Here is a 13,649-nt window from a genome sequence, read left to right on the forward strand (position 1 = left end):
ACTGGAGGGTCATCCCTTTGGACTTGTGAGCATTTGGTTTGCACGGCCTCGTGTATCTGTTGGCATTAAGTGGATTCATTTAGTCATCCTACAAAAACAATCTGCCTGACCTTCAGTCCCGGATTCACTGGCTTTTCTACTTTCTTTTGAACACATCTTTCCTAGGACTTCGGATTCAGTCAGGATTTCATATGATTTGTTTTATTTTGGCCTCATGTCTGCTGTCCGCCGGCATCAGTCACAGGACAGGTCATTTTCACATTGCTGAAGGTTATTATGAGAAAATCCTCCTCTGGAGGTAAATACACTTTTACACTCACCGGTTTTGCATGACATCTTCCAAGTTTAATTGAAATTGATTTTAATTTTTTTAATCTTTTGAAAATGCTGCATTGCACTTGTCCTGATCTCCGTGTGAAGAGTCATTTTTGTAATGTTGAGGCATTTTTAAGCAATTCTACCTTTTTAGTTTTTGTCATTAATTGCTCTGAATTTTTTGCAGGCGACGTGCTACACATGAAAAGTGAACAGAGCAGCAGGTGTCAATTGTGAATGAACAACAATTAAAAGAACCTTTGTGACTTGCTTCCTCAATGACTTTGCTTCATCAGATCATCTCCGTAGCTTCTGATTGATTCAACCCTTTGTGCCTCAGCTGACACAAGTGGCCTTAACACATAAGGCCTCGGGTACGCTTTGGCAAAGTAGTATTCAACACGGTCAACTGCAACGCCATCATGAAGTAGTTGTTTAACTAGATGTTCAGCCTCAATGGGAAGTCAACCTGGTTAAGCTCAATGATGGTCCCATCTTAAGAGGATGACCAAAAACGTGCTTTCTTTGGCAAAAGTCTGTCTCTGTCCCATAAAAGCTTGAGGTCAAAGGTCATCCCACACACTTTGTCAGGCCAGATGCTTGCATAAAACCAGCCTGAATCCAGTGAGCTTGTGGTTATTTAATCAGCTGCATCTTCCCACTGCCTCAGAGGTGTGAATGCTAAAATGTTTCAGGGGTTCATGAATTATTGATTCATAAATTATTCATCCTGCTAATCGACTGTTGACAGGCCTAAATTATTCTTGCTGCTTATGGAATGTGGACAAACTGTTAAGATGTAATGGCCTTGAAGACATAGGAGGGACATCTTAGGGGCATGGTGGGCTTCCACTGAGTCCGCTAAGGGTTCCTCGTGCGTCTCCTTCTGCTGCCTCTTACTATTTTGAGTTTCTCTCTTTTCATTTTGCCTCTCCACTCTGGAGCACTTTTCTGCATCTTTAATCTTCCTCAATGTCCACACAGTTATACTGATAAGCAGGTTATTCACATACACATAATGGGACCCAGGTCTTGTGTTAAGGTCAGTGTGTTGTGATGAGCTGACATGAGAGTACTCATAGATTACAGTGTACAGTGATGTAGAAAAAAAAAGACATCATGTCCAAACTTGGGCATTTCCTTTGCACGGCCCTCTTTAGATCCCCCCCAGATGTTAACTTGGATTCACGTCTGGGCTCTGACTGGGACGTTCTAAAAGGTCTTCTAGTGAAGCCATGTGCTTTTCTTGAGTTGGATGTGTGCTTTGGGTTGTTGCGAAGTGAAAGGTGAAAGACCCCGACTAAGGCCCCGCTTCCAACAGTCCCGTGATGCTTCATTGTGGGTATGAAGATTTTCTTGGTAAGGAAAGGCTTTTCTCTTGCCCCCCACCTACCCATTAAGGATACAGGAGATCGTTGTCACATGTAGTAGACAACCAGTACTTGCCAGAAATCCCTGCAGCTCTTTTTAATGTTGCTTCTAGGCCTCTTGGAAGCTTTCTTGACCATTTTCCTTCTCGTCTTTCCATCACATTTGGAGGGACGTCCAGTTCTTGGTAATGTCACTGTGCCATATTTTCTCCACTTAATGATTACTGTCTTCACTGTGATCCATAACCTTCTTGTGACTTTTCAACAATGAGATCCATCCGATACTTTGGAAGCTCCATGCTTTGCTGTAAGATGCAACAAAGAAAATGATTTATTAATCTCGGATGAAGTTATCTTCAATAGCAGTACACTGCTTATCTTGAAAAAAAAGTGAGTGGACTCCAACTACATCAAGGTGTTTATTAAGGTGAACAAAATGTCTTCACTTCTTTCAACTGTACAAAGATGAAGTCAGAATCAAAATTAAGTGTGCATTTTAGTAAAATAAATACACTCAATTTCATTTAGAGAAAAAATGCGTTCTCTCCTTGATTAGAGTTGCAGTTTTAAAACACGTGGCTGACGTTGGAAACAAGACAAGCAAAACCGCTACAAAACTAGTTGATTATTCTTAGTGAAAGAAACATGATTTGTCTTAAAATAGGAAATTCTGGCAAAACTGAGACGCAAGAAGAGTAGCTGGTTCACGCGGGACACAAAAAGCCTTCTCCTGGGTCAAAGGATAGACTGCATATAAGTGCTGGTAATGAAGCCATGACTTACGTTCACTGTCGCCATCTTGGATCATGTCCGTCGCCATGTTCTTTTTTTGAAACCAGTGAACGGAAGTTACACTATTTGGAACGCGAATGACGAATGAGTGATTTGTAAAATGGTGTAAGGAGAATGTAAAAGCATTGTAGGGTCCCTTTTAAATGAAACCCCTTCCACATGCAGCTCGTCTACACCCTTAAACAACGGCACTAATCTCTCCTCCTACCCCCAGCGGGCTACAAGTTAAACCTGTGGAGATCTCTGCCTCCACCTGGCGACGGAGGGAGAGACCGCGAGATCTCTCTCTCTCTCCCTCTCTCTCCCTCCCTCTCTCTTGCCATGAATGAAAGGCTCATCCTCAGGTATCCTAACCCCGCGCTGCGCTCCGGTGACCGTCGTTGGAGACCGCTTCTCCTCCTCGTCACGCGGCTCTCCGTCTCGCGCCCTTCTCTCGGCTAGGTGGAAGCAGGACGGCACGGCCACGGGGGACAAACTCGCGCTGTGAGGCAGGATAAGTGAGAACTTCAACGGTCCAAGAGAAGTCATTTAAAGAGAAAAGGAAAAGCCTCAGCCATGGCGACAATAAGGGATTTCGACCCCCTCAACTCCACCGTACCTGCGACAAAGATTGAAATCACCGTCTCGTGCAGGTAAGCAGCGCAAACCGGCCTCAGCACTCACCTGTCAAGCATTCATCCTTTCACGTATTCACGCCTTTTCGGTCACTTGGTATTGCCTTTAGTTTTGTCGTGGTGATTTATTTTAGGTCGCTATGTTTCTCGTGCGTACACATTTATGAGAGTCCGAGTTTTCCTCCTGCTTTTAATCAGCATTGTGTCTTTAACGTTTTCTTTTTTTTTTTTTTTTTTTTTACAATTTGCATGTGCTGTGGGTGTATAAAAGTGCGTGGGGGGGTGGTTGCAGGATTTATTCTGAGTGCCGTGGAGAGCTCCGGAGAGCGCAACTCTGAGATCACACGAGTGCGTGGATATGAGATGTTCCCACTGACAATGAAGAAAAGACACCGAGGGAGAGATCCAAGTGTGCTTTGAACGAGGCTTATTTTAATAAGGTCTGAAGAGGGAAGGAATAATATATGACTGATACTCATTTTAGTAATCTAGCACAAACTGTGCAGGTGTCAGGGCTCACGGGCAAAGTAACATTTAAATGTTGATTAATTGGGGATTATAAATGATATGTCAAATTAATTGAGGTTAATAGAGATAAAGTTTCTGAATAAGTCAAAGAGTTAAGGGGATAAGTTGTTGGGAGATAGTGAGGACTGATGCTTTACTTTATGTACAGGCGTAAGATATTAAACAAGCCAAAAAAAATAAAATTGCAATGGAATTTAATACATAAAATAATCTGCTATACGGTCTCTTTGGATCTAAATAGAAAATTTACTAAAAGAAACATCATGTTATATTGAAAAAGACTTTAAACAGGAGATTGAGACCACAAAGTCATGTTTACAGTGTTTACTGAGGGAATAAATCAAGTTATTTTCTCATAGACTTCTATGCAATCAGAGGAGTCGCCACTGGTGGATATTATAGAGAACGCATATTTAATACACAGCATCGGCCTTACTTGCCGTGTGGTCTGGATGTGGCTGCATGATCAGTACCATGAATAGGAGGCAGCTGACCCAACTTCAGTAATTAATAAAACGTATCCCTCTAATTTTCTAACCCAGCGGTTCTGAACCCTGCAAGCTTCACGAGGGCCTTCACTGAACCCTTCGTAATTGAAAAGACAAATATGATTTCTTCAAAACGTAGGTCTATTAATGTAACGTTTGCCGTTACCGTTTCAGATACAAGTTCAGAAATGTACAGCTTCACTGTGGCATGTGCCACTCTCATATCATATATGGAACAAAAAGTCTGCTCCTTTTCTTAGTGTTGATGTCTACCATCCTCAAAGAGGATTGTAACGTTCTAACAAACAATGTGGGTATCTCAAGGGCTTTCTTAGCAAGAGGGTTTGGTACTATTTGGTGGCACCAAAACGTTGAGCCATGTTGCTGTTGAAGGTGTCCCTCCTGAAGTTCAATGATTTTTGTCGTTATAGCCATACCCGATGAAACCAGTACTTTTGCTTTCTAAGTAACGTCAGAAGCGAAAATGTCACAACTATAACTTGTTATCTTTACACGAAAATGCAGAAAGTCTGTAAAGGTTTACAATTTTTGCATTTATAAAATAAATCTATCAATCACCACGTGAAAGATATTTATTTTAACGACTCACAGAAACTTTACTGTCTCTCAGCGCTGTGGCAGGTTTGGACCTTTTTCGGTTTGAAATCTTTTGTTTAAAGGCGGTTTCCCATCAGCAACCACCCAACAGCAGGCAGGCTAAAGTTAGTGACTAGCTGGTGAACATAGTGGTGCAGTTAAAAGGTCAGGGGGTTGCACTGTGTCTGACAGATGTGTAAATGGCAATCGTTTGCTGACACATTCACCATGGCAACAGTATGTCTTTTTGGCTGGTTCTGCTGCTAAAATGTTGCAAAGATTACGGATACGGCTTGAAAAGGAGCCACATTAGGCCCTTTTACCACAAGTCCATATGGTTCTTTGTGGTCCGAATGAAACATGTCTGAAACATACTTTGGTCAAAATTCCACGAGGATCATTATTAACCCTTTTCAGGTTGCCTCAAACAGCTCCGCTCATAATGATCCGTTTGGGGTCTTAATGAACAAGCTATACCCCCCCCCCCCATCCCACACCCCTTGCATGGCCTCCCCTGTGTCCTTATTAGGGTTTGTCACGATACCAAAATTATGACTTTGATACTATACCTGCCAAAATATTACAATACCCGATACTTTCGATACGATACCACAAATAAGATACTGGAATATTAATCCAAGATAGTAATAAATAAAACATCTGTAAGGTTCCCTTTTTACCAGCTTGTTCCTGCCCAGCTTTTTGAACACTTAACAAATGGCATTCATATTAGTATTAGCCCACAGCAAGATATTAATGCAAATGACATGGTAAAATCATAGCATTGATTATACACGGCTATGTAGGCCTATGGTCCGTATCTATATGACTACATAGTTATTATATAAGTATAAATTACATCATTTTACAGATGTGTGTTTGAGGTGGAAAAAAAACTAAAGCTATGTGTGTTGGGTACATTAAAGATGGACACATAATTAAAGGGCAACTTCTCCCCTTTATTGAAAAACGACTATGAAAATTGCATCAAGTGTGTATTATTTGGTACAATTTTGTGTGCATTCTGACCTCTTGATCACATGAGTGAAATTGTAGGTAATTTTGCATGTTTACTTTTCTGCTGGACTATTCAGTAACTTATTTGTTGTCTTGTGTTGCACTTGCTTGATGTTTGACTGTTAGGAAAGTTGTTGTGAAGCCAACAAACACAGCTACACGCAAAAAAAAAAAATTAATCCACGCTGGTTCATCTCCAACCTCGGCGACGGTAAATGGCGCATCTGTGACGCTATTCACGTCACGTTGACTTGCTGGTTTCTCATAAACAAAGTAAGAGGTTTCACCGCTAGCAAGACATCTCGTTAGCGATGTTAGCAAGCTGGTTATAACACGCTTGGACATTGATGCTGGTATTAATAAAAAAAAGGATACAAATATTTAAATAGATATTTAAATAGATATTTGTCCATTGATTTCTATAGTCAGTATTGCTGAATTAGAGTATTTTGCTGTTGAGATGGAATGTAAAACGCGTCCTCTCAGTTCTGGTCCACGTCCATGAACGAATAGAATTGGAAGCTGCTGAATGTGACATGTGTTCCTGGTCCTCAGTGTCCCCGGGCCCCGCCAGTCCACAGGGGTTAGAGAGGGACTGGTTCAGCTCCCTGACACTGACAGAATGGGGTTGGCGAGGAGGAGGAGGAGGAGGAGGAGGAGGAGGAGGAGGAGGAGGAGGAGGAGGAGGAGGAGGAGGAGGAGGAGGAGGAGGAGGAGGAGGAGGAGGAGGAGGAGGAGGAGGAAGAGGAAGTAACGGGCCCCCCTTGAGTCAGGTGACCAATGAGTTAATTTAGGTAAACGTGGAGTCCTCTAATGGCGTTGATGGTGACATCTGGATACAAACGTCTTGCGGGCGTCGGTGCGTCGTCCGAGGGGGTCATCCAGAGGTGATGGCTTGATTTATGAAAGGTTCTCCTGCTCCGTGACTCCTCTGTCCAGAGGAAAAATGAACCAGTCAGTCTCCACGCACTCCATGTCCCAGTCGATCTATTGTCCTCTATCTCGTTTCCATTAAGGGTTTCATCCCCAAACAGCCGGGACGTCCTGTTGTTGCCCAAAGCCACTCCATTCAGATTGCTTTCCCATTTGGGTTGAGCCACTTGACAAGAAGGTGACTGTGAGAGTAAGGCGGGCGCCGGATAGATTCATGTCCCTGCACAGAATGAGTATATTAATGTCAAAGCATGCAGTGCTTTGTACGTCATGCTGCTTTATGTCAATTTATATTTGTTGAGTTCAGGAGATGTGTAAAAACTTAAATCCTTCAAACTCTTAATGTTCATTTCTGCTCAATTAAAAAAATCTTTTGACCTTTGTAGACCTGTAGGCTTTGTCGCGGAACATTCATTTTTTAGGTTAGAAAAGTTGTTCTATAATTTGGTCTCCACTGAATCTTATTGAAAATGGGTTTCTATTTGTAAGCAATGTACGAGGATGAAGATCTGAAGATCGACGGGTCGAGAAACATTGAACCGGGGGAATATGATGATCAGAATATTCCCTTTACCTGAAAAGTGAACAAAAACACAAGAGTATTGACGTCATAAAAAGGAAGAATCTGCAGTTTCTGAAATAGATAATGTGGTCTGGACTCACTGTTCTCTAACTGAGGTGTGAGCCCGTCCAAATAGGCAAAAGAAAAGTGAAGTCAGTGAATTCTATGATAAATAAAATATGATAATAGCCTCTTCCACAATATTCTGATAAGTAAACAAATAAATAAAACAATCCTGGTGGAAATCTGTGCAGTCCCAGCTCGAGGGCATGGAGGTCACTGTATATTCTTTTTCCCTCTGTCCACACACACATATTGCATAATGTCTTATTATTTCGAAGTACATTTTGATGAAAACAATTCACCATTAAATTAGTTTATTATGCAATGTCACAGTGAACCACATACGCTAAAATGAAGGCCTAGAAACTATATTGAAGGGCAAAGTAAAGTAAAACAAAAACACAGATTGTGATCAATTGATGGTGTTGCTCATAGGCCTGGAACAGGATGGGAGGAAGTCCAAAAGGAGCCACTAGAGGCGATGGAGTGAAACAACAGCAGAACGGTGTGATGTCGAGGAAATGGAGGGAATATTGTAGCAATCAGTTAGGACACTAATTCACACCTGTCTCCTTCTGTATATCAGCCAGATGTTTGTGTTTGCTTAGGCCTCATTTCAGTGAGTGTCTGAAATTGCGAAGCACTTCGCCGCTAAGGTAACCACTGAGTATTGGGGATTGATCTAAAAGGTTCCCAAAGGCACTTTAAATGGTGTCGATTAAACAATAAGGGCAACAACATCAACAGCAGCCCCGGTTTGTGTAAGTTGTGTAAGGAGCTTGTGGGGCTGGTGGCTAAGGACGTGCATGGAAAGCGAGAGAGACCCAGCAGTTGGGGAAGCTGTGTGGGTCCTCTGTTGAGGACACCTGTCTGGTCATTCAGATGTAGCACGTTCAACTGACGCCTTTTGTGACTGGAAGGAACCTTCTGGTTTCATCTGTGATCTCCATGACTGCCGGTTGGACTTTGCTGTGTTCAGTGTCAGCGTTTTGTTCCTGGCCAGAAAGGTCGCTTGGATCCGGATGTGAGTCCTTTGAAAACATATTTTCTGGTCATGATGACACATGGTGCTGAAGCTCTTCACAAGCACGCCCCATTTACCACCACAAAAGAGTACTGAGGCAATTTGAATGATATAATGGTGTAGGGCTGCAACAACGAATCGATGAAATCGATTAAAATCGATTATTAAAAGCGTTGGCAACGAATTTCATTATCGATTCGTTGTGTCGCGCGACTATTATCTTTGAGTATTAAAAGAAAGTTGCGCGCGCCGCGCAGAGCTGAGAAAAAAAAAGTTGAGCGCTCGCGCAGCAGAACATCGGAGAGACCCGTACTACTGTTCTGAAACATGCGGAGGAAGAGAAGCCAATGTGATCTAAATATTTCACACTGAAATGTCGTAGCGGGCAACGGGGGGGGGTGCTGCGGTTTTCTTTGCAGCGCCAGTAGTTTTTACGTTCTAAATCGCCGCGCTCGACTTCAAGGTGTAACCTTTATTATTGTTCGGTCTGAAACAGCGCGCCCAGTGACGGGTGGTGCAGCAATATTGATGTCCGGGTGGAAATCAGGAGAAAGGTCGGTCCGGGATATTTTCGGGAGCGGTTGACATGTCTGATTGCAAGATATGCAAAAGCGACATGGCCTGGCACGGGAGCACCACGGGGATGATTCATGATTTTGTGCCTAATATATTTAATTTGGCGGCTGTAAAGTATACATCATGCGATGTGTGTATGTTTTTTGTGTTAGTCCATTTTATTTGCTTACTTAGAGATGTTCAAGGAGCAATCTGTTAGTGCAAAAGATATTTAGAAAGTGCACAGTCAGTTCTATTTTTCAATAAAGGGTTGGAAATTAATGTTTTTACATTTTTTATTTTTTTATCCGATTCATCGATTAATCGAACAAATAATCGACAGATGAATCGATTATTAAAATAATCGTTAGTTGCAGCTCTATAATGGTGGACTTCATGTATTTCCTTTGGTGGGTACCCAGACTCCTACCATACTAGTGTCATGCAGACGTGTTGATTTAAAGGTGCAAACAGCCTTGTAACAAATCCCGTTACCCGTTGGGTTCTCTTACGGATCGGTACCAAGGTTTTCTCTGCACAGGCTACACAGGCCGCGTGTCCCGTCTGGTGTCGTCTCCCCCCGCTGCTCGTCCCCCGTCAGTCCTCCGTATGTGAGAAGAACACATTGGTTAAAACGGATTACAGCTGAGGCTGACCCACTCCCCCCCCCCACTCTGTCCCCTCTGCAGCTGCGCCCAACCACGCCCGCCACCACCAGCCCTCGTTAAATTTTGGCTGCAGGCAGCATTAAAGGCAGCTCTTATGCAGCCTCCGTCTCAGCTCTGTCATGAAAACAGTGTGTGTGACAATGTGTGATCTCTTCTCTTATCGGGCTTATCGCTGCATCCACAGCTGGTAGAGCGCCTGTCAATCTGTGGAACAGATCAGCCCAAACTTACAAAATGTGATTTGATCACCCATTGATATGAATATGGAGGCTCCGCCTCGCCTCTCAGGTTTGTCTGCAGTGTAAGCATATGGTAACTGTGTGTGTGCACAGCTGCGTCACCTCATGTGTCACTCTGCATGTGGTCTTCACAGACAGACAGTGTGGAGGGAAGCAGTGCTTCCTTTCTCTTTTCTTACAGCAGCCAGCCGACCTTTCACCCAAACCCGGCTCCTCTCAAAGAATCAGAAAGTAGCAGGCAGAGAATCTTTATTTGAGTCCAGGCCAGCAGGTGGTTGTGGTGAGCATGCAACAATACTTTGAAACTGAAGAAACCGCAGAAATGAGCAGAGGTACAACGCGCCGCTGTCTATCCGCATGGATCCTGTGGTTCGGCATGCATGTGAACTGCATTCAGTTACTGTCACTGTGTTCTGACTCTGTTTATTAATGATGAAGAGTTCACATTTTAAACTACTTCAGTAGGTGGACATCATACTGCACCATCTTGTCAACTTTGAGTTGAAAACATTCCTGGGTTGTGGCTTGTCATCAGGTTGTGATCATTGGGGGGTTGTGAACCAGTTGAGACTGGCATCATGGGCCCTTTACTGGGAAGTCAATTCCTGGACGTCGATTTGTGGGGGGACAGACTCGGAGAAATGTACGGTGTCAATCCTAGCCCTACTGTACAACTATATATCTATTTAAAAAGTTACTGTGCTGTGCTTTTAGAGTGAAATGCCAGGTAGGTCAGTGAGCGCCAGGACTTCTCAGTGGGAGAATGTCAACCCCAGCATGGGGGCAGGGGGGCACTGATTGGATACCCAACTTCCCTCATATCATGTCCTCAAGGTCTCCAGCATGAGGACACATTCAAAGCAGAGACCTGGTCCCCTCGGTAAGATCAGTGTCTTCCAGAGGTCAACGGTCTCCAATCCTCATTCTCGACTCTCGACCAAAAGTGCAGCCATGTCGAGTCTTGTCTGGCTTGTCTTGGGCAGATAAAGGGATGGATGAGCAACTACTTTCTCCAGCTAAACGGTTCCAAAACCGAAGCCCTTTACACCAGGTTCAGTTATCCTCCTTAACCCATCTCACCTTTCAGTCAGGTCACCCCCCTCTCCTCCACAGTTACCAATCTGCGTTTGACCTTTGCCTGACTTTTAATGACCATATCAAACACATTACATTAAGCTGACGCTTTTATCCAAAGCGACTTACATTGCATTTTTAACGCATGTTTTTTTTACATTTTTTGACAGCTCTACTCCATGCACCACCGTCACCACATACCTGTGCAAAAACGTCCTCCTATCATCTCAAAAACATCTCCAAACTTTGCCACTTAGAGAAGCTCGTCCACGCCTTCATCTCCTCTAGATTGAACTATTGCTATAATTACTATTGTAATTCATCCTGAAACTACAATACATCCATTACTTTTATATGGCATCACCAAGAAGTCATCTTCAGCATCACAGTGTTCGTGTTGGCCGACTACAAATCAGGCACATTCAGCAGTTCTGATGAATCGTGATTGACAGGTAGATACATGAATGTACAGGAGTAAAATTAACTGTCAGAGAGCCATGGGAAAAGGCCGTAATGATTCAGAGCTTATTTTGCCTCCACTGTCGTGTTGTAACAACTGTTTCTGTTCGATCCTCACTGATGTGTCAAGTTGTTTGGAGGAAATGGGGCCCTAATCCTGCTGATGATTTCATTTGATGTCTGTGTTGTGATGCTCCTTCGTGTTTGTTTGAGCTTGTATGAATCATTTCTCTGGACGCAGCTACAAAATGAGAAAAAGATGAAGAAGTGTCATCTCTAACATTATCGACCGGGGAACAAGCTGACAGTCACAGTGTTCCTTTCCATTTTTCATCACTGTCTAAGTAAAAGCAAACAAACACCGTCTTATACGTTGTTTGGCTCCTGACACACGTTTCTCTCTGAAGCTTTAATTTTCCACTGTAAGCTCTGCACCTCTGTGGAAACAGAACAGTCACTGCTGGAAGTAGAGAGGACCCAGTTTCAATGACATAAACCATAAAAGAATATAACCATGTATATTACATTTCTTCGATTTTTCAAAAAAAGGAACAGTGGAATTGGCCAATGTTTGAAAAAAACAAACTTAATGTGGTCTCTATATTGACCTATTGACACATGACAGGCTCAAAGTCCCTCCATTAGAAACCTTTTATTTGGATCAACGTTTGAAATGAAACGTATAGAACAAAGTGGTTTGGAGGATAAGTCACATTTTTAAGCTTCCATTAGGCTGTTTATTCTGAAGGAAGCTGCTGCCTTAGTAGGTTTCTGATCTTTAGTGCTATTGGTTCAAATCAGAATTTTACACTGAGATGGCCGCCGAGAAACATCATGTGTGAGATGTTCTGTTGACCTCCTGTCACCGAACGCCCGACAACGCCTCCTCCTGGTTTCACCAGATCCCTCTCTCCAGAGTACTAGGACTGCATCTCCCATAATCCACCTCTGCTCCCTGATCACTGTATTAGAATCACCTGTGTGCCATCAGCTCCCCTTTATCTAGACTCCCCCGTCCTCTGTTCATTTGGGAAGTCTTGTTGCACCTATGACCTGTCTCTAGAGTATTCTGTTTGGAGCTCGTGATTTTGACGTGGACGTTGTGATAGTTTTGGAACCCCGGGCCTTTGTGTGCTCTGCCTTTCAATCACGGGGTTGCCCCTGCACTTTGGCTGCTTTTGAGTTTTATGTCGGCATTTCGCCGCTGGCTTTCCTGCTTGAATAAAGTACTGCAAATGGATCCGAATGCCTCTGCCTCTTCGTCACACTGTACACACTGTGTTCTTTGTTTAACGGGTTATTAAACAACACTCTGACGTGGCCAACCACTGCAGATCACAAATGAATGAAACTCAAACTGTTCATCAGTTAATGGGACCGGATGCAAAATGATCGGAGTTGTCTGACGAGCTATTTTCTTTTGTTGCAGAAACCTGTTGGACATGGACACCTTCTCCAAGTCAGATCCAGGTAACTGCTGCCATTTTCTCCTTCTTTATTTCAAATGAAATCAAGTTTTCATGTTTGTCATTTCAGCGTCAGAGCGATGTCACGTCACCCAAGGCCAATTTACATGGTACGACGCGCAGCTCGGGTGAACGTGTTCAGCTCCCCGCAGCGCTCATTAAATCCCGGCCTCGTGCTCCTCATCGCCAGTGAGCCCTGACGCGGCGAGCGGCAGCCAGTCAATGAAAAGCCGCGTCCCCCGGGGTCCACCGGGACACTTTCTATCAAGTTTGTTTCCAATTAGGGCAGCTGAGCCACGGGAGATGAACCACTGCTGGCCACACGCACACAGACCGAACATGGGACTTGGTTATTGGTGGAAAACAATCCGTGTGACACTATTTAAGGTACCAGAAAAGGAGAGAAAGGGAAGAACAGTGGAAGCACAATCAGCAGAAGACAAAGGTTGACGGATAGAAGAGATTTCTGCTTGATTATCGTGTTATTGAGACAGAGAGAAAGGCGTTAAGCATCGACGCGCTTCACCTTTTCATCATCCTCATCAGGGTTGTCATCAGACATTTTATAAACTAATCAAAAGGAAAATATAGGTCCTAACAGTAGCTTTTAACCGTGTAAATTACTAATGACCAAATCTTTCTATTTTATTTAATGATCTATTGTATTGGATGTAAGTCTTTTGTTAAAGTCAGAGGAGCTTTGCTGTCTCGGTTATTGATAGCTGCCACCTCCTCGCTGTGGGAACATGGATGACACCTCCTCTGCTCCCGTCTCAAATCAGGCTGAACACAAGGAGCATATTGTCTGCATCCTCCGGCCATTTGTTTCACAGGGCCAGCATTTTCTCATCATTCATTGTACAATTGCACAAAAAGCATTTCTCT

General features: G+C 43.4%; 1 protein-coding gene across 1 annotated transcript in view; it reads left to right on the forward strand.

Annotated features, from left to right (window-relative positions):
- The first annotated feature begins 2,769 nt into the window (after window positions 1-2,769).
- The window catches only part of LOC119230141 (copine-9-like), an 84,800-nt gene continuing 73,920 nt past the window's right edge, over window positions 2,770-13,649 (forward strand). The window contains 2 exon segments of the mRNA XM_037491164.2: window positions 2,770-3,109; window positions 12,728-12,768. Coding sequence (XP_037347061.1) covers window positions 3,033-3,109; window positions 12,728-12,768 — 118 coding nt within the window. The 5' untranslated portion in view covers window positions 2,770-3,032.

Source organism: Pungitius pungitius, chromosome 8 (genome assembly GCF_949316345.1).
Source record: "Pungitius pungitius chromosome 8, fPunPun2.1, whole genome shotgun sequence".
Classification (NCBI taxonomy): Eukaryota; Metazoa; Chordata; class Actinopteri; order Perciformes; family Gasterosteidae; genus Pungitius; species Pungitius pungitius.